The sequence below is a fragment of the Corvus brachyrhynchos genome, unplaced genomic scaffold (genome assembly GCF_000691975.1).
Source record: "Corvus brachyrhynchos isolate BGI_N302 unplaced genomic scaffold, ASM69197v1 scaffold8, whole genome shotgun sequence".
Taxonomy (NCBI): domain Eukaryota; kingdom Metazoa; phylum Chordata; class Aves; order Passeriformes; family Corvidae; genus Corvus; species Corvus brachyrhynchos.
Window position 1 is genome coordinate 2,079,934 of NW_008240031.1, and position 21,731 is coordinate 2,101,664.

Genomic DNA, 21,731 nt, shown 5'->3' on the forward strand with positions numbered 1-21,731 from the left:
CAGCACTGCCCAGGCCACCACTGCCCCATGTCCCCAGGTGCCACATCCACACAGCTTCTAAACCCCTTCAGGGATGGGGACACCACCACTGCCCTGGGCAGCTGGGACAGGGATGGACAACCTTTTCCAGGAAGAAATAATTCCAAATATCTTAAGCTGAACCTCCTCTGGTGCAACTTGAGGTTGTTTCCTCTCATCATGTCACTTTCTGCCCTGGAGAAGAGACCTCTGAGGAACAGAAGCCATCTTTACATAGTGTCTCTGGGCCCTTCTACTGTCAGCTTCAGTTCTGCATAAATTGACACACCTGGTTTTTGTGCCAGCAGTTCTGAACCTGCTGGAAGGATGTAAGGGAGGTCAGTGGCCTGGGGTCAGTCAGGTGCAGGAGGTGGGTGACGTATCAGCAAAATCCTGTGAAGGTACTTCCCTTGGAGACTTCCAATAATGTGTGACTGATGCTGGAACTAAAAGGGACCTTCAGGGCCCAGGCTCTGCTCCGGGGCCTGGCAGTGGCACCAGAGGAACGGGCAGGGCCTGAGCCCAGCAATTCCCCTGCACAGGAGGCAGAACTGCTGCCCTGGGCAGGGCCTGAGCCCTGAACAGAGACAGAGAGGATGTGGAGACTCCTCCCTGGGGATATTCCAGAGCCCTCTGGACACAATCCTGTGCCCTGTGCTCTGGGATGGCCCTGCTGGAGCAGGGAGGTGACACCAGATGTGATCCCCTGTGGTCCATTCCAGCCTGACCCATTCTGGCATTCTGTTTTATGGCTGGCTGCAAACCAGTGGGTTTCTAGTTGCAAACCAGTAAGTTTCTAGTTAATTACCCTAAATCTGCTGATTTTCTGCAGTTTTCCTCTAATTCCTTTTTTTCCCCACCTTGGAAATACAGCAAACTAACAGGAAAATAACACACTTCAAGGCTTTGAACTCAACTGAAATCAGTGACAAACCAGCCAAATTTACATGTCCCTGCTAAGGTCCTGAATTTCACTGAAAACTCCTGTTTTGTATTTCATTAAGAAGGGTGCAGGTCTCTCCTGGTAAAGCTATCCTGACTGTGATGCTCTAGTGAGTGTCAGAAATGAAGAATTGCAATAATTTCCTATCTGCTTTTAAACTTTGCTCCAGTTCTACTCAAAATCTGTCATGAATAAAGACTGAGAACCAATCAATCTTTTAAGTCTTTATACATAAAATTAAGGCTAGAGGCTTTGATGCATAGGAGCTGCCATCACATGAATTCCAAGAAGAACACTTTTTGAATGGTCATTAATAAAGAATAACCACCACCCCTTCACCCACCCTTGCATTTTGAAAGTAAAGATTTCCCTCTGACACTTGTCACTGTGTTTTGTGTTCCTTGAAACAACATCACTTCCTTCCCCATCACCATTTGATCCTTTGGAGGCCACTTTGGATAGCAGAAGGCTTGGGAGGTTTTCGATTTTGGGGTTGGTTTGTTTTTTTCTGTCAGACTGACTCAAATTCTCTCTGCCAAGCCGTGTACTTCTGGCTTAGATTCTTTGCTGATGGCTTGGTGTGGGTGATCACATCCAGGAAATCGGCTGTTGTGATTGTATCCAGTTGGATCATGGGCAAGTTACTGTTACCTAAAGAGAAGAGAATTAATAAATACTGTTACTATTACCAAAATACACCCTTTTGTGTCCCTGCCTAATCCAACACTTAATATAGGAAAACAACAGAATAAATGTAGTGAGAGAAATTAAAAATTGTATTTATGCTGGGAGCACAGATAATGACAGCTTTAAAAGAAGCCCCGATTTTTAGAAATTTAGTGGGTTAGAAACTGTACAGTTTAAAACTTTTCCAGGCAGATATCAGAGCTCCACCTGCTGGAGTTAAAATGATCGTTCCCAGAGTTACAGCATTTCCCAGGCCGGATTCTCTGCTCAGAGCTGAGGTACCTGGCTGATGATTTTCAAGAGCATCGAAGATTTTCCTCACTGGTCTCATGGCTGCCTCCTTGCACACGAGTTTTATGTCTGAGCCAGAGTATCCATTCGTTTCCTGTGACAGAATCAGAATGACACATGAATTACAACTCACATACATGAATTACAACTCACAAATCAATCAGACCGAAATGGAATTTACAGGTATATTGTATATATATTGTATATGTATTTTTATATATACTTGTGAGGTCTGTTGTTGTCTGAAATATACATTTATATACACACAGACACACACACATGAATCTATTTTTATGTGTATCCTCCCCTCAAAATGATGTACCTCATTATTCTTTTGAATGTCTACAATACATTGTAGGACCAAGGAAAATACTGGACATTTTCTTTCTAAATGTCAGTTTTCTGTAGGTCAAATAAAGACTTTCTGTAGGTCAAATCAGACTTTCTGAGTCCATCCTCAACTTCCTTGTTAATGAAATAACTGTATTTCCTTATTAACACTTATGAACCCAGAAATGAGCAGTATTGTCTCTGTAAACAGATGTAAAAAATCTCAGCTGGGTAAACTAAAATATTTAGGGGCTGAGGCCTTGAGCAACCTGGGCTAATTGAAGGTGCTCCTGCTTGCAGCTGGAGGTTGGAACAAGATGATTTTTGAAGTCACTTGCAACCCAAACCATTAAAGGATTCTGTTTCCAAAGAATTCAGGATGTGACAAAGGGCTAAATGAAGGAAGCCTGGGTATCTAGTGAATCTCTTCACTGTCAAATGTTCTTCTCTGCTGCAGCAGCGCAGCTGTGGCAAACCTTCCAAAAAAAGTTCATTACCCTCAAGAATTGGAGTGCTCCCAGCTTGGTGAGAACAGTGATAAAATCTGCTGTTGCTGGAAGTCTCCCTGTATTTAAGGCTGAAAAGCTTGCCCAGCAGAGAGAACCAGGACACACCATTTTGCAGGCAGAGCTGAGTGAAGCCGGCGATTTCCCCATGCCTGTGCCATGCTCAGCCCCGTGTCCCACCAGTGTCCCTCTGACTGGAGCCAGGTGAGCTGAGGCGCTTTCCCAGCTGTGTGTGTGGCAGTGGCTGCAGCCCGAGGTGCTGTCCCAGCCCTCGGTCAGTGCTGTGGCCCAGGAACAGCTGCAGCACCGCTGTCCCTGCCGCGGTGCCGCCCACCTGGCTCAGCAGGCTGTAGTCCAGATCCGTCCTCAGCTTCACCCCGCCGCTGTTGCTCAGAGGGGGCAGCCAGTGCTGGATCATCACTCGCCGTGCCTCTTCACTGGGCAGGTCAACCAGAATCCTCTTCTCCAGCCGCCGCAGCATGGCAGAGTCTAGCTCCCTGAAAGCAGAGGAGGAGAGTGTCTCAGCGCATCTCGGAGTGGAGACGTGGCTTTGACAGCAAGATCCTTGCCTGTAGCTGTGCCAAAAAACAAAAAGGGTTAAATATCCAGTGTATTCCTGTTCAGTGATATGCTGGCTTGTGACACCGAGGCTAACAAAAACAACCAGAAGTTGCAGTTTCCATCCCTCACCCTGGTACTCATCTGCAGCATGTCTCATCAGCAACAACCTCTCCCTTTCCCCCTGTGCTATTAAGGAGTCACTACAAATTGCCTGTCTGGGGCACTCTAAGGACTAATTAATTGCTACTTAATAAGGGATGTTCAGTAGGTGTAAAATCCAGACTGAAGGTCTTGGATGTGAGGCCATGTATTATGGCAGAACAGGACGCTGAACTGAGACTGCACCTGCAATACAAATTATAAATAATACAGCCACAAAATACATTATCCTTATAAAAAGGATCATGTGAAGGGTGAACAGGCTGGATAAATGTGTCAGTGAACAAAAACCTTGATTCTGTCAATGTCAACGCTGGTTATGATCTTTTGTCTAAAAAACGATAAGAAAAAGGTCCTGTACCAATCTTTCTTTACTGGCCCCACTCAGTCACAGACTCCTTATTCCAGTTTAAAATATTATTTAGTCCTCATACCTGGCAAGAAACTCTCACCTAGGGGAAACCCACTTCAAAGTTTCTTGTGCAGGCAGAAGAACAGAAGCCCTAAGCACTACTTCTACCTGTGCTGGCTGAGTACAAGGAATCAGCTGCTGGAGGGTTCTATCAGCAACCTGGGACTGCAGAGACACTTAGATAAACCTGCCCCTATCTTTCCCAATTCCCTGGGTGAAATATTTTTCCCAGAAAAGTCAACATTAAAGCAACAAATAGAGTGCTCGTATGAAACCCCTTTTAGTTTACAGAGAGCTCAAAGCCAGCTCAAGATGGATTTGTAGCACAACACTAGAGCTGAACTTTGGTGACTTGTCCTTATTTTTTTAATACCAAATGCTTTCTGTGGCATAGCACATGATAAAAAAAACCCCAAAAATGGGCTCCCAAACCCTCATACAGGTGCCTGCCAGACCTCAGCATGCCTGGCTGTCAGCTCAGCAGAAAAAAGAAGTGTCCCTCTCCCCAGAAACAATATCTTGGCTTGGGAAACCTTGTTCCACATGCACTAATGCAAGCAATGAACACAAAAATCAGAAAACCAGGAATCCAGAGGACAACAGGAATGCACTCAGATCCATCCTTGTGCTTCTTAGCAAGGCCTCAGAAGTAAATACCAGAATTTGTTAAGCAACAGCTGTCGCTATAGTGACATTATTATTATTATTATTATTATTGATATTTTTAGGCTGTTTCAGGTGCTGTCCAGTGTTAAGTGCAACACCTCCTGCACAGGGTCCCACCCAGAACAGACAAAGAACCACACCAGTCTCCTTTCACTTTCCAAATGTATTTTTCAGCTCAAGTTCTTAAAATCACCTTGCTTGGCTGGAAAGAATTACTCTGGCTGACAACACTTTCCTGTTATTAATACCCATATTAACATCATCTGTGTAAAGAGGGCAGAAGTTCTCAGGGTTTTAGAGGTGCCCACACAGGTACTCTAAAAACCTTTGCAGAAGGACAATCACAGCCAGTCTTTGCAAATAGCCTGGAAATCCTCCAGATGATGACATTTTCCATCACTCCTTCTGCTTCAGGTCCCCCCAAGGTCACAGTTTCATAAGCCTCCTTAGCCATGCCCTGTAAGTAAGTCTCCAAAGAAGTCTCTCTGCTCTGCCCAGAGAAGCCCTGCCACAGTTGCTTCGTGGCTGCTCCATACCTGAAGTATTCAAGAACAGGTTGCTTGAACAACCTGGTCTAGTGAAAGGTGTCCCTGCCCGTGGCAGGAGAGTGGAACTAGATGTGCTCTAAAGTCCCTGCCAACCCAAACCATTCTGTGATTCTGTGATTCTATGATTCTGTTTATCCAGAAGGTTACAGTGACCTGCTGGCTGAAGAGGGAAATACAGAAACAATGTTTTTGTTATCTGAAGTGTTTAGGTTGTTTGCTGAATTGTTTTTTGTCAGTGATCAAATGCAAGGTTAAGTGACATTAACCAGAGCAGAATACAAAGCCCTGAGCCAACCTAAATATTCTCTGAAACAATAGCCAATGGGAGTACTGAGAGATGCTCATGAAAAGATAAACAAAGCTCGACAGATCCATAAGATGGATGAATTTTTGTAATTAACATTAGGAGGTACCACAGAATCACAGAATGGTTTGGGTTGGATCTATTGGCCTGCACCAAAACTTCACCCACCCTGAGGGTAAGGATGAGAAGAAAACAGCACTACAATGAAAACTGAATTAAATGTCCTGATACATTAAGAAACATTCACTACATGATTAAGGATCTCTTTATTCCTTCACTAACGAGGCCTTTATTTTATTTAATTACATTCAATCATTTCAACAAGTAATTTGTCTAGAAACATCTTGCAGATGAGCAGCAGGAAGCAGGGCTGGGCAACAAGCACAGGCTGAAGAGGAAGATCAATAGCTGTAGTGGAGCTTAGGACAGTGTAAAGAGCTTTGTTTAGGCTTCTTTTCCTTCTTCTAAAAGCAGCTTGGTACTATTTTTTTTCCCCTGATCAATAAATATCCATGTTAAACAAATCTCTTGAAATCCAGCTTAACAACAAATGTTTGCAAGAGCACAGGGCTGTGCTGTGAAGCCACAACTTAGGTAGCAGTAGGTATTTTGAAATTTTGTTATGAAATATTCCTGTGGAGATGAAGTCTGGGTCTGACAGTGGGGCTAAATGTAACCTAATGCTCATAAAAATAATCTGTAAATGTATAGTTGGGATCCTAAAAAAGGTTCAAAACCTGCTGACCTCTCTGGAGGCAGATAATCCCAAACTCCTCGAGGCTGGAGAACCTCAATGACATGAAAGCTCAGGCTTTTCCCTCAAACATCTTTCTAAACATTTGCTCAGCCACTTCTTAGAGCATTTTCTCTGTGGTAGGCACATTTCTGCCAGACACTCTAGTCAGTACACTCATGGGTTAGGTTTGCTTAAGAAAGAGCAAAATCCAACCTGCCCACAAGAAAGAAAGTCCAAAAGGAAGTTCTAAAGTCTCAGGTACAAAACTCAGAAGTGAACACCTCAGCTGCCACCCTGGTCCCAACACAGACGAACAGCTTTGTTTCAGGGCAGGTCCCTCAAAACAGAAACCTTGTCATGGTGAATCAACCTTAAAAAAAAGGCTGTAATTTTTGATGTTTCAAAGAAGCAATTTTGCAGAAATTAGAACTTCACTATTACAAAATGGTCAAAAATCAAATATGTAAAATATTCAAAACTGAATTCTGTATATTTTACACAACTTCCCAGAAAGCTTACTGATTGTGTAAGGCAGACACGGGATAACAAAACACATGCAGAAATCTCTCTGCATGGATAATTATCTCACAGAACAATTTAAGAGACCACAGAAAGGTGCAATGCACTGCACAGAGCTTCTTCTTCTTCTCAAAGGGCAATGATGTTGCAATGAAATAAACATTTACAGTGTATTACTAACAGAGAAAAATGTATTAATACTGTATTAATTCTCTTTCAAACTTAACTGTCCACACAGAGAGCAGTTATTTTTTTCAGCATTTTCTTACACAATTGGAACATAATTAAATTGAATCCAGTGCAGTTCCTTTTATATAGATACTGTACCAAAATGGGGTGGATTTTGCACTGATTTAAATTCATGAGTTTGTCCAAGACATAAATTCCCCCAAACCAACACAGATACTTTGCTATTATGGTTATAAAAAAAAGGCTGTGGTGGCTCTGTACTCACACTTTTGGCCCAGGGCAGGGACCAGCCTAATTTGTACAGCTAACTTCTACACAAATTCTTGGTGTTCACACAGCCATTCTCTCAGTTAAAAAGCTTGGAAGCCCTGGACAAGACAAGCTGGGCTTACCTGCCACATGGGACTGATTGAAAATACTACCTTTGAGCCTCAGTTCTCAGGCAAAAACTCCACTCCTCTTGTTTAATTCTATCTGCCTGTTCCCTGGACCTTTTTAGCCAGGCCTGCCAAGGAGAGGATCAGCTGACAAGAGGAATAAACATTACCACAGACTTTGTGAGAGAACGTTTGGTGATATGCACAAATGTGCATTTGTATGTTCAAAATAACATATGCTCTAGGACTTAGGACTTTTTTATAAGTACTTAAAAGCAAGCAGCTGTGGTTACACACCCAGTGGCATTCAGATTCAGACACTCCCAACAGCCTGCTGATCACAACCCAGAGCCCTCCGGTCACACAGAGAGGCTTTTCCAACATTTGTCCCCATGGCAACTTTGTAAGATTCAGCCAAAAATCACTAATCTTGAAAAACAATCCACGAATGAAGCCTGCGGTTCTGTGGGTACAGAGCCCTCTCTGACTCCCAGCTGGTTTTGGGTGCCCTGCTCTGTGGCTGTCACACTGCAGGGCTGGGCAAGTGTCACCTCACTAAACGAAGCACCTTCAAGTCAAATTTCAAGTTTTGCCACTTGAAATGCTGCTGAAATGCTGCTCACACAAGGTCACTCCTGGGAACACCTCCCACTGGGCTCCAGCAAACGACTCCCAGACCATGGCTTGAAGTTCCCTGGAAACAGGACTGCTGTCTTCTGCTTTTCTGACTCCAGGCTTGTGCTCCTCTACATGTGAGAGGGGAACAGACACACTTAGGTCCATGTGCCTTTAGGAACAGGGGTATCCAGAAAGATCTCAGTGCTATGAGGATCAGCAACTCCTCTCCTGAGCATCCACAGCTGTTACACTACAAATGTTACTTTCCCTTCCTCATGCTCTCCAGCTTGCCTTGTTCCCAATACACGTCCTGCCCAGTTTGAGAACCAACATGATTAAATTCCCCGGTTGCAATTTTAAATTGTTTTTCCTTCTATACTAAATTGTGCTAAAAAAACTGAAGAATTTCGTCCCTCAACTTTCCCAATACACGTCCTGCCCAGTTTGAGAACCAACATGATTAAATTCCCCGGTTGCAATTTTAAATTGTTTTTCCTTCTATACTAAATTGTGCTAAAAAAACTGAAGAATTTCGTCCCTCAACTTTCCCAATACACGTCCTGCCCAGTTTGAGAACCAACATGATTAAATTCCCCGGTTGCAATTTTAAATTGTTTTTCCTTCTATACTAAATTGTGCTAAAAAAACTGAAGAATTTCGTCCCTCAACTTTTCAGAGTCACATTTGATACCAGTAAAATCCAACATTCCTATTTATGGAGTATCTTTCAAAGCACCAGATGTTTTAAGCACCTTATAGTTCCAGGCTGAAAACCCTTCTTAGCTTAAACATAGTAAATAACTTGCCTATAAAGTCAAATACTCCATTTTAAATATTAGCAGCTGGTACAACCAGCATATGTTGACTTTATTATGGATTATTCTCATGTGACACAAATAGCAAGAATTGAAGAGTTTAAAGTAAAAGCTCCAAATTAATCTTTAAATGCTTTAACCAAATATCAAGGCTTTTTCTGCAGAAGTCTAAATAAAATCTTTATCTGTGCTTAGAAGCTCATGAAAATGTATTCAAAATGTACTCTCTGGATCTCTTACCATGGCAGATTGGAAGCTGCTAAAACAAATACAAGATCATCAGATTGGGCCAAGCCATCCATCTGCACCAGTAATTCTGTTTTCATCCGCCGACTTCCTTCATGTTCACCACTACCAAGATTCAGAGAAATATTATTTGCTCAGTGCATTAAAGTAATCATCTTTATTTATACAGCGTCATTCACAGCAACTGAGCCCTTGTCACAGTTTTGCCCCAGTTCAAAGCATGATTAAGCTCCATTAGCTAACATCTAAGCATTAAAATCAAGCTTTCTAATGATTACTTAAATTGACTCTTTTCAGTGCATTAAAGTGAGGAGAATTCATTATCACTGGATCCAAAGAAAATATTTATTTTTATTTTTTTCTTCATGTTAATCTCCATGCAAGACCAATATTTACTGGAAAAGAGCTAAGGCTCCAATTGATTGATTGATTGATCTATAGTAGGGAATTCTTAAAATGTGATAGTTGCCATCAAATAACTTGTACACCTACCTCTTCAGGGTAGCATTTTTCTGTGAGTGAATGTGAAGTGACCACAAGAAGAAAAACCTACTACTGAATTCAACATTTTGCAAAATGTTCTATCAAAAGAAAACAGAAAAATATGCCATACTGATACGAGTTTAGAAATGGAGCAGAGACGACACAGAAAGGATCCTTCTTCAAGAAAGGAGAACTTAAGCAAAGCGCTAAGAATTCTGGCCCTGATACAGGTAATCTGTTTTGCAGAAAACCAGCTGGAACTCTTGGTTCCAGATGTGAAGCTCTTGGAAAGTCCTGGATCAAACCCAGGAAAAACATCAGGACCTTAGATGGTAAGGGCTGAATTTCAGGTTTAATGACTTATTTCTGCAAAGGCATTCAAACATCAATGCCAAGTCAGTATTTAATAAGTACATGTAAAAATAAGTACAACATCTAGGATAAAAACCCTTATTAGAATATATAACCCAGTGATGTTAATGAGAGCTTTTAAAAGTACATATGAAGGAGAAATTTGGCACATTATTTGCATCTATTGAGTGAGAATGACTACAAGTAGTATCTTTACAATAGGGCATATTCTATTTATAAGCAGCAGGCATGTAATATAAACATACAATACAATATAAATAAAGTGATCATGTAATTCACTGCATGTAAAATCCACTGTAATGGGTTCCTAATGGTTATAACAGTATTTTTATATTTCTCCTGCTTCTTTCCCATTCCAAATCTTCTAAATGTGTTTTTAACTAAAAACTGTCTACATCTTGGATGAAAGTAACAACATCCTCCCACTCCTGCAATGGGAAGTCCTGACAATGCCACCAAAATCTGTCACCAACGAAAATGCCAGTCCACTGTGTACACTCCCTATTACTCTGCTATGCCTATGTTCAAAGTGTCACAAAATAAGCTGCTTCTAACTTACCTCTAACAGTTCACCTGTTGTTTCCCCACCACCACTGCCTTTATTTCCATTTCAAATCCCTTTAAAGCACAGCACAACTGGTTGTAAACTCCTGCCCCTCCCTCCTTCTTGTTGCCCCTTGCTAATCCTCACACAACCTGTCTGGCTGCTGTGACTGACACAACCACTACACCTCTCTCTTTTAATCCCCAAAGTGGTCCCACCAGTTACCCAGGAGCAGTGCCTCTTTGACTCATAACTGACTCCAGCTCATCCAAGAAAATTGTGGAAGGAGCATGGTACCGGGCGAGCTCAAACAACACCTGTTCGGAGAGAAGAATAAATGTGAAAGAGAAACTAACACAAGAAGACACCAAAGGCATGGAAGATAAATTAACAGCACCCACATCCCAAAGGATATCTGCTGGCAAAAGGCTCTGAGTAGGCTGAGGGTCCCTGAGTCCTCTCAGATTCTGAGAGGTTTGTAAAGGAGATATAAAGAACACAGCCTTGTAATCCTGTCTTTATGTGTAAATCTTTCTGTCTAAATCCTATCAGAGTCCTCTGAAAATAATGGGATAGAAGAAAATGATCCAACAGAGGATTCAGGGAACTCCTAAATTGTTATTGAGACTAAATATGTGCCTTTTGTTGTTGCTCCATTTGTACGTTTTTTTAAAATAAGGATTTGAGGAAAAAAAATTGCAGGTCAGCTGAAGCACAATGAAAGAAAAAGGACTGATTCTTTTGATAAGAATCAAACACTCATTTTTTTTCCTGAACAAAACAAATATAAATTGCTTGAAAAATAAAGATTTTAAAAAATGGACTATTAAGCTGAAACAAAAAATGTGGATCTGCTCTTTGGAGAACAAAGTTTCATCTAATTTTCTGTAGACATGGAGAGGCCTGTGTTAGGAGTAAGAACACACTGTCAGTTCTTCTTCAGTAAAATGCTTTTTTGGCTTTTTAGGTAAGTATCACTAACAATATATATTAGTCCAGCACTTTTAAATCTGAATACTTAAAAAAATAAAATATTAAAAGATACGTATTATTTTCTTCACTGTAAGCATGAAACACAGGGTTTAAATTATGTGCCCAGAGTAACAAGTAGACCATGACCAGTATACAATTTTACTTAATATATAATATATAACATATAATATATAAAATATATAAAATCACACAAATACAGTGTAGAACTGAGGAAAACAGGATGAGTGGATATGCCCCCAAATGACCACAAACCCCATATATCCTTCCCCCAACTTCAGAAAACTCCATTGCCAGCCTCATGTGATTTTAGGATATAAATTCACACAATACTTTTCTCAGAGCTCTCCCAATCCACAATCTTACTTCATTTTTTGATTCTGCCATTAGTTTAATTAAGGGTAAAATGCCACAAATTCAATATCAACGTAAATGCTGTGGCATGTTCAAAAACCATTTGGATGATGGTGGCAGAAACCAGACTGTCCCCACATACTCCTGCCAGAAAAGAAAATTCCAGGAAGCTAGTCAGGACAGATGTCAAGAGGATCAGTAAAAGAGGGAGGCAATGTCAGAAGAAAAATATGCTATTTTAAAGGACAAAGGAGGCAGGACTAGTGAGTGTGCTGTAGCCATTGCCTACATTTCAAGAGAGAATAATAATGCCTGGAATGCCATTTGCAGAGAACAGTTTGCTGTGGTTGTTTCCAAGAGCTCTGCATTTACTTAAAGTGCAGCTCAAGAGATGAGGGTAAGGCAGGCTAAGGGCTTGTGGATTTCCACTGAGCTGGTAGATATTATAGAGAGATTCAGATGGGTAAGGATGCTACACCTGAACCCCTGAATATTTTTGTACCACAGCTGAGCCATGCACACTTCTCACTAGGGTATATACAAAAATGGATTTACCCATTTACCACCAAACTACCTTCCTTGAAACAACATTACATCTGTATTTGACTGGAAGATCTCTGTGACTGGGAGTTCTTTGCCCATTTAGTGCCATGAAGAACAATAGAGAATTTGGGAATCCAAATAATATTTTGCAGGGCGCCTACGAGCCAACCCCTGCAAAATGGATGTGAAGTGCTCTGAATGGGTCACTAAGCACACAGATTTGGAACTCTGACTGTCTGACTCCTAATCAGGCACTCAAAGATCTCTGCTGCCTTCAGAACATCTGCTCCATCTTACATTACAGAACTGAAGTCCCACAGCAAGAATCCATTATGAGACTTCTGCAGAAGTGATGTTATTCCTGCTTTCAGAACTAGTATAAAAAAAGTCATGTTCTGTCTAAATCAGGAAAGATTATGAGTATCAGAGGAACACTTGTTTCCAGTTCTGTGCTGAACCCCAGTTCTTTAAGTGGGAACATGATGTTAAAATATAATGAACAAGAGAATAATTCTTACCCGGACAAGTTTTTCTGAGTCACCCCTCCATTTGCTGACAATGGTGGATGCCGATATGTTGAAAAAGGTTGTATTGCATTCTGTGGCAACAGCCTTAGCAAGCAGAGTTTTTCCAGTACCTACAAACAACAGTGTTTGAGAAATTCACTCTCCAAAGGAATGCAACGCAAACATTTGAATAAATTCCCCTCATTCTGCTACCAGTTGGGAAAAAACAGTAAAAACCACATAGAATGGTTTGGATTGAAAGGGACCTTTAAATGTCATTGAGTCCAACACCCTGCCATGGGCAGGGACACCTTCCACCATCCCACATTGCTCAGAACCCTGTCCAACCTGGCCTGGGACACTCCTAGAGATCCAGGGGTAGCCACAGCTGCTCTGGGCACCCTGTGCCAGGGCCTGCCCACCCTCACAGACAGCAATTCCTTCCCAATATCCCATCCAGCCCTGCCCTCTGGCACTGGGAAGCCATTCCCTGTGTCCTGGTCCCTCCATGCCTTGTCCCCAGTCCCTCTGCAGCTCTCCTGGAGCCCCTTTAGGCCCTGCCAGGGGCTCTGAGCTCTCCCTGGAGCCTTCTCTTGTGCAGCTGAACACCCCCAGCCTGGCTGCAGAGCAGAGGGGCTCCAGCCCTCGGAATATATTGTGGCCCTTTCAGGATTGTCTGGAGAAACTCAGGTAATACAGAACTGCAAATTGCATTCTCCAAATCCTGAAGTAGTGCATGCTGAAGTGGTCAGATGCCTTCTGTGGCAGGAACATCTAAACATTCAAAGGAACAAAAGGAACATTGCAGAGACAGGCTTTGCAACTTGACTCGGGTGGTTCTTGTGCCCTCTGTCCCCTTCCAGCCACACCTCTGTGTCAAAGTGGGGCAGAAGGAGCAGGGAAGCTGCACTGACAAGGAAAACACCCAGCTGGCAGAAGGCAAAGCTTCCATCCCATTCCCAAAACAACCCCTAAAAGCAGAAGAAAGGAAGGACATTTTTCACTAAGGAGGTAAGTCCATGGCAGATTTATTGACGTATCATAGGATTAGGTTCATGCCAAACTTGATTAAAATGGTCCAAGCTGAGTGAAAACAAAGGTCTGAGTTTTCACTCCCCTGAATTGTTAGTGGAAGTACTGTGTCTGGAAGATTTGAGTATAAAAATAGCCAAAGCTCAGGACAAGGGCCAGGTTTGAGTGTCAGAGATGGACATAACCATCCAACAGTCTCTCCTTTTAATTTATGTACAGAACACGTCCTTTTTTTCAATCTCATCTAATTAACAGCAATGATTTATCCGTGGGACAAAACAAGAAGCAGTGACAAACACAAAGATGTGGTAAAAAGCCCTCCATACCTGGTGGTCCATACAGCAATAAACCTTTCCAAGGGGACAGAATGCCAGTAAACAGCTCTGGATACTGCAGAAACAGAAAAGTAATTCAGGGATTAAAAATGTATCATCTAAAACAAACTGCAAGGATTGTACCTTCACTGCTCCTACCACATTCAAGAAACATAAGAAATTTGAAGAGAGACATAAAACTGCACCAAAACAATGTGACATGTACAATCTGAGTACTGAGATAAAACACTATTTAACATTTGAAATCTGTTTCCAGTGGTTTTTCTTTTTTTTTTTTTTTTTCAAATGAAATTGATGTGATATTCTCTTCTGTAAGTCATTTTTCATGGAATTAATGTAGGCCAAATCCAGCACTCCTTACAATGCCAAAGGTGCCAAAGAATTGTACCTAACTCTTACAATTTTAATAGTGAAAGGTAATTTTCCTATAGGAGAATGCCTGTGCTGCTCTAGATGGAACAGGAGTAGTTCTGACAGGAAACAGGAACACCAACAGTTCTAACATGAATGGCCTACAAAAGCACAGAAATAGTGAGAACTCTAAAACACCACTCTAATTACAAGGAAACAAGCTAGCAAGCCCAGCACTGGGTTTCTCAAACCTGTTTAGCACCTTACCTTTATGGGGTAAACAACTGCTTCCTTGACCAGCCTTTTAGCTGCATCCAATCCTATAATATCATCCCACTTCACGTTCGTCTTATGGAGATAAATGTCCTGCAACACACATCACATCTTGTTAGCAAAACTCCTTCTGCACTAGGATAATGACCTCTGGCAAAGTAAAAGGATCGACTCAGCGATAAAATAAGAGTGCTGTTAAGTGATACAGGCTGTACTATTTAACCCTAGGTACCAGGGATCTCCCAGGAGGGAGGCATACACAGCAATCATTTCCCCTCCACTTCCCCTCCAGGCCCCAGTTTCCCTGATGTATTCCTGCCAAATGTACATGCTGAGCTCAGCATATAAAAATATATGATAACATAAATGTGTATCTTCCTCAGATCTGTTTCCTGTGAGTTCGATTTAGTAACCAACAAACATATCAAGAGCGATCGTGATATGAAGGTTTGCCAACCCTAATATTTTGTATCTATTGCTGCAAGTACTGGATGTTTAAAAAAAGAAGTAAAAGGAATAATAGGGATGTGTTGGTTCAAGTTTACACCCATCCACGGACTTCAATAATTCAAATTACATCTTAGTCTTTGAGTTGAAACATCTTTTGACATTCACGCTTCAGTGAATTTCTCTTTTCTCTTTTTTAAACATGTTTATTCTGTAGTCACAAGTTCCACGGCTCACTCATGTGCAACATGAAAATACTTTGGTTTTTTTTAAACTTGATGCTCAGTAACTTTACGGTTGCACCTACCACTTATTACCTATTATAATGTTATTACCTATTACTTATATTATTACTCGTGTTGTAAGTAACAGTGAAAAATTGCTATTTACTGCACACTAAGCAAGATTTTACATGCTGCAAGAAAAGCTCTGAGAAACTGCAACAGGAAGAAATTTTTCTCCTAAGCATCTATCAAACAATAGACGGTAATTAGTCTATGCCCTGAAGCACTCAATAAATTAATTTCATTTAATTCATCAAACTTTCCAAATCTTCTATGAATCTTTCCATTTGCCTTCATAATATTTTGTGGCTCTGTGTTCCAGGGGCTAATTGTTCTGCAAAACATATCATATCCTCATTACAAATAATTGGGATAAATTCTGCTCTCCAACAAAAATAGTGCATACAGACGGAAGAAAAATTACATGGTTGTATCCAAGGGGAAAAGATGATTTAATACAATTAGAAAAAATTATTTATATAGAGTAGATTACACTTTCCCTTTCTATTAACAGTGAATTAAGATGAACCAGACTTCTGCTATTAAGTAGAGACTTCCATAGTTGTTTCCAAATTAAATTAGATTGTGTTATGAAATAGATATCACATGCTATTTATTTTTATTGATTTATACAGTGTTGATTACCATAGCAACTAGGAACATACCATAATGGAGCACAATTCAAAAAACATACCATAACAAAGGGAAAGCAATTTTTTATTGCTTTTTTTGTTAGTGTAGCAGCAAGAACAGCATTATTTTAAAGGTCTACCATAAATTAAAGACCAGACAGGAACTGAAACAGATGAGAATTTTCTTACTTTAAGGCTGGAAATTTCCTAAGACATTTCTTAAGTTCTACTAAACAACAAATGCAAGACTTGCAGACCAAGAATTTGGGCCATACACAGCTATAAAAATCTGTAAGCGAAAATCTTCCAGGCTTTTTAGAAAGATGATTAGAAGCAGGTTTACCCAAGCTGATACCACTTGTGATGTTTATATGCAGAAAGTCACAACATTACCAACACATTCATGGTGCCATGAATCCTTTGAGATGAGTGACTCATCCACAGGTGGTGGATGCTAAGTATCTACCTGTGCTGTACCCACAGATCCCCAGCAGCCCAGAGCCTCTTTGTTAGACTGCACCTCAGCCCAGGAGTGAAACGAAATGCTGCTGACAATGCTGTGGTTCCCTCCAGGGGTCAAGCTGTACATCCTGGAAGAATCCCCAAGCCTGCCCGGGGATATGGTCTATCATTGATGCTGCTCCAGCAGTGCTGGTATGTGGGCACTGCTTGCAGAGCCTACAATTGCAGCATCTCTCAACTGCACCACGTGAGAATGCACAGGGAGTGCAAATCGTGCAGGCAGCACAAAGCAAGGCACAGGACAAGTATTAGGCCAGTGGCCCCTGGGCTGTCCCAGCCAGGGTGTGGCCACAGCCCCAGGGCAGGGCCCGTCCCCTGTGCTGGCACTGCTGAGGCACCTCCCGTGCTGGGGACAGGTCTCCCAGGAGCGGCTGAGGGAGCTGGGAAGGGGCTCAGCCTGGAGCAAAGGAGGGTCGGGGGGGACCTTGGGGCTCTGCACAACTCCCTGACAGGAGGGGGCAGCCGGGGGGGGTCGGGCTCTGCTCCCAGGGAACAGGGACAGGAGGAGAGGGAACGGCCTCAGGCTGGGCCAGGGGAAGTTTAGGTTGGATATTAAGGAAAATTTCTTCACTCAAGGAGCTGTCCAGCCCTGTCCCAGCTGCCCAGGGCAGTGTTGGAGTCCCCATCCCTGAAGGGGTTTAAAAGCCGTGTGGATGTGGCACCTGGGGACATGGGTCAGTGGTGGCCTTGGCAGTGCTGGGGGAATGGTTTGACCTGATGACCTTAGGTGGCTTTTCCAACCTAAATGATTCTCTGATTCTAAACCAAGCTGGAATATCAGGGTTTAATAATAATTTTGGTAGATGCCATCTAGTAGATACATTCAGAATCCAGATACTGCTGTGATACTGGCACACCATCCACACTGACTACAGCCCTAGGCCTTGAATGGAAACTTCAACCAAAGGGTGGAATCAAGGTTTCTCCCACCATCTGATCACAGCTAGATAAAACATTAGATAATAGTTGGTATTAGCTAACATATTTAAATCTCTCTTTTCAGTGAAGTATTGTACATTTTTTGTAGCACTAAGAGCAAAGAGGAAAGCCATGACAGTCTCCCCAGCATGATTAAATTACCTGTTCCCCATTAGAAAGGAATGGCCTTAATTATTTCCTCCCATTGTGTATCAGAAAGAAACATCACTACATGTAAAGAAATTACTTGTTGGGGAGCTACATGGAGAAAAAAATAACTTGCACATTCAGGAATAAGCACTATCAGTGACAGCAGAAAGAAACAAATAGCATTCCCAGTTGATAAAGATAATCAACATCTCTCTACAAATGACGTGGAGATCTGCTCTTACTTTGCTTACAACCATTGCAAGTTCCCTCATCTCACCAGTCATGCCAATAAAAGCACTAAGTGGTTTCAATAATCGTTCCTGAAAGAGAAAAACATACGTTTTTGTCAGACTGCAAGGATTTTTAGAAAACTATTAAATATTTTTTAAAAAACTGATACATCATAGTAATATCAACTTTTAAAGCTGCAGAAATATGGGTAATAATAAAAATTTTGAAGTAAACAATATTTGCAGTAAGTCATCTTTTCCTCTGACAGAATCTAACTTGAATCAACATTAAAATGAGCAGCTTTCTTATTGCACTTATAGTCCTAAATATGCCCTACATACATTAAGAGCAGGGAAAAATGTAACTGTAGGTCACAGATTTGTGACATTTTCTTTTTGGATAGTTTCTTCCAGTGTAGCAGCTGCCAGGCAGACGAGCACCATGTACGCTGGATGCACTCTCTGAGAAGTTCTGGCTTGTGTCTGGAGCATTAACACAGAATTTATCTCAACCATCTAAACTCTGGTGTTGTCTCAGCTGAGGCGAATGCTAGAGACATACTGATTTGAAAGGAACCAGAATTTCACCCCCAGAAGTTCTGCAGGTGTCTGCAATTATTTTTATTTTTTTTTTCATCATAAGGTATCCTTTTTATTTGTTGCCTGCTTTCACGATCAGAGTAAACAACTGTCATCAAATTAGACCACTATCAAGTGTGACTGTCCCTTCAAGGAGGAAATACACCTCTCAGAAATCTAAGCCCTTTTTTAGCACTTGGGAACAAAACCAACATTGTTGTAGTATTTTATTTTGTTCCTGGCTATGCAAAACTCAAGTTCATACTGATTGGATGGAAATATGAACAGAAAACTTACTGATGGGTCTGGATCATAATTAAGGCTGTTCAAGGGAATTCCATCTGGTGACACTCTGACAGCATCCTGAATCATCTTGTGGAAGTCAATTATTTGGCCCTAACGGAGAAAAAAATGCTACAGTAGACTTTACCACAATAGTACCACTACTCTTAAAAATACACTGGACTAAATTTTGCTTTCAATTACAGCAGTGGGATTCCTTACTGCATATTCAGTCCTAATTGTGGCAAAAATTGACACAAAACCCATGGTAGCAATGGGGACAGAACACACAACTCAGTCAATTCAACAATTTAACTGTAGAGCCTTTCATCACCTCATTCAGGAATTCAAAATTTATCTTCAACCATAGTTATTTACCACTGGGTTTTTAAAAAAGAAATATTCCTCCCTGAGTATGTTTTAAATAGTATTTCATGCAAAAAGTGCCTTATATGCAAAGAATTATTACCCAAATTATAAAACTGACCCTTCAGCTGACTATACAGAAACATTTTATATAAAAATAGACAGAAAACCCTAGCATTTGATATTTTTGAAAACCTTTGTGGGTTTTTTCCTACATTCATATTTCTCTGATAAACCACACACCAGGTTTCCACCAACCTTTCTTGGGTGAGAGCTGTCCACTCCAGTTTTGCTGATTCCTGAGATGCTTAAACCAAAGTCAGATTGATCTAGAGTATCTGCACCATCACTATTCTAAAGAAAAATGCATTTTAAAACAGATGTGTTGCTAAGTAGATGAACTGAAGATATTACATTATAGGTATCATCCCATCTCTTCATATAGGCCTAGATGAAGTTCCAAGAGTAATACCGATCATTCAAACACCACTGTACATTTAGTTAGACTTCACCTGACTGGTGACAGCAGTGAAAGCCACGGCTCTGGAGCTCAGCAGAGAAGTTATTCCATGTACAGAGCAGAAAACTGCATTTTACATAAGAAGCAATACTTATGAACAGTGGAAATGACAGGCCAAGTACAAGGCACAGCATGTCAACTCAGAAATGAGGAGCTATTTTAGGATTATGTATTCACAGCAGTTACTGCTGTAAAATCCAAAAGGTAATGTTTTGGGGTATTTTTAGGGGTAACAACAGGTCAGAGATGAGTTCCTCTTGGTGCAGAATTATAGCCAAGCCCATAAAAAAAATCTGCAGTAGACCCAGTGCTTGCCCACCAACCAACCTGCTGTTCCTGCTTCACCCTCTGTAAAGGGATGATAATAAAGTAGATTTCACAGCAATCTTACCAAAATGAGACTCTCAGACACGAGCATTACAGAGCCAAATCACTCCCCCAGTCTCAAACAACTTATGCACTGTGAAGATGCTTACAACTGATACCAGGCTTTCTTCTTTACTTCTTTGTTTGGCTTTCTGGCACTAAAGGATGAATATATTGGTATTAATGGAAAAACCCTGATTGCTTTCAGTGTACGTTGAATTATATACCTCCTTTCCCTCTAATTTTTGCCTGTGACTGCCCCCCAACTCACAGCCAGAAATTCTCTTGAAGTCTTGCACCCTTAAATGACATAATCAGTAAAACCCATTAGTTGCACAAATATTAATCGTGTTACTCCCATCCTCTTGCTGCCTATAGACTCCCCAGATAAAATCACATTAATTTCAGCTGTACTGCTGCCAAGATAAAACTTGTTTAAACCTGTCTGGGGCTCCCTTTGGTGGAGGATTTAGGTTCTGTTGTACTCCCAGGTGAAGTTTTTGACACTGCTCGTTGCACTGTCTGTTGTTTGACCCTTGGTACCTTCTGAGAAGAACTTGCTGTCCTAGAATTAAGAAAAACAATGCAAGACTTCCAGAATTTCTCCTTTTTCTTCAAAATACCAAAAGATTAAAAACCAGAGCTGTCAAATAAAGCACTTCTGGGCTAACTTTGCTTCCACTGAAGTTATGGCATTAATTTCAATCACAGCAGAGTTCAATGCTTGCTTTTTTCAAACACGCCCCACCGCTTTATCCACACTGCAGAAGCTCTGTAAATTGTCTGCTTCTCCATTTGAGAAATGAGTCTCTAGTTTCCTCTAACACATACAGAAGAAATGCTCCACACAGTCAGAAGCATGGCTCTAGGCTTTGCTACTCCCCTGGTATTACAACATTATTTTAACCATTGTGCATATTGCTTTTACTGGGAAAATTTTTTGCCCATAAAAATAGCCCACACATTTCTCTTACCTTTTTGCTCTTCCCCCACTTCTCAGCTGTTGTTTATTTTCTGCTGTGGCAAAATTAATATTAAAATGGAAAATAATTAAGGATATAAAAAAGGGCAATTTGAACCTTTTTTTTTCCCCCTTTAAAAATATTTTTAAGCACACATTAATGACCTTGGAAATAATAACACATAAACGGGAACAGTGTGAGTAAAAGCACTGCAAGCTTGCAAAAAACTTATTGAAAACAAACTGGTGTTGGTGAGAGTAGTTTTGCTTTAAGCATGTTACATTTTAGCTCATTCAGTCTTTGGTTTCTCTGCTTACATTTTAAAACCAGTATCATGTTCATGGTAAAATGGACGCTACCCAAAATTAGATTAAGTACAATAATTTAATATATCACACAGAATGCTTATTTAATGCTAATAATTTTTTTCATTGCTGAATTGGGAAATATGAATTTGCCTTGCTCCTCTGAAGAGGAATCATGTTCAACATAACAAGACAGAATAAATGCCACATTGCAATGCTGGTTGTCAAACTATATTATCTTTTGCATTTATACGATTTGAAACAATTTCTGTCAAAATATAGCTTTTTTTCACAAAATGTCAAACTCTCAAAGCCCAGATGTGAACTCATAAAGCCAAGGGTTTGTATGCTACCAGCATGCCCCTGGTTGTTCCAAAACACGTCCCCTTTCAGTGTTCCCTGTAAAATGCTCTTCCACTCATGATTCTCACACACTTGCCTAAAATAATCCTTCCCACAC

General features: G+C 41.0%; 1 protein-coding gene across 14 annotated transcripts in view; it reads right to left on the bottom strand.

The window, feature by feature from the left end:
* Positions 1–1,170: 1,170 nt before the first annotated feature.
* Positions 1,171–21,731, bottom strand: part of KATNAL2 (katanin catalytic subunit A1 like 2) — a 23,199-nt gene continuing 2,638 nt past the window's right edge. For 3 of the 14 annotated variants that reach the window (XM_017743712.1, XM_017743703.1, XM_017743701.1), the window contains 14 exons: positions 20,979–21,021; positions 20,446–20,569; positions 20,115–20,162; positions 19,377–19,472; positions 18,768–18,866; positions 17,904–17,981; positions 14,703–14,801; positions 14,076–14,139; positions 12,730–12,848; positions 10,550–10,641; positions 8,920–9,030; positions 3,110–3,350; positions 1,931–2,033; positions 1,171–1,612 (listed from right to left, as the gene is read on the bottom strand). In XM_017743712.1, the coding sequence (XP_017599201.1) occupies positions 1,473–1,612; positions 1,931–2,033; positions 3,110–3,350; positions 8,920–9,030; positions 10,550–10,641; positions 12,730–12,848; positions 14,076–14,139; positions 14,703–14,801; positions 17,904–17,981; positions 18,768–18,866; positions 19,377–19,472; positions 20,115–20,162; positions 20,446–20,569; positions 20,979–21,021 (1,457 nt within the window). In that variant the 3' untranslated portion in view covers positions 1,171–1,472. The remainder of the gene's footprint in view (positions 1,613–1,930; positions 2,034–3,109; positions 3,351–8,919; positions 9,031–10,549; positions 10,642–12,729; positions 12,849–14,075; positions 14,140–14,702; positions 14,802–17,903; positions 17,982–18,767; positions 18,867–19,376; positions 19,473–20,114; positions 20,163–20,445; positions 20,570–20,978; positions 21,022–21,731) is intronic. The other 11 variants (XM_017743705.1, XM_017743704.1, XM_017743708.1 and 8 more) reach the window with 11 other exon arrangements.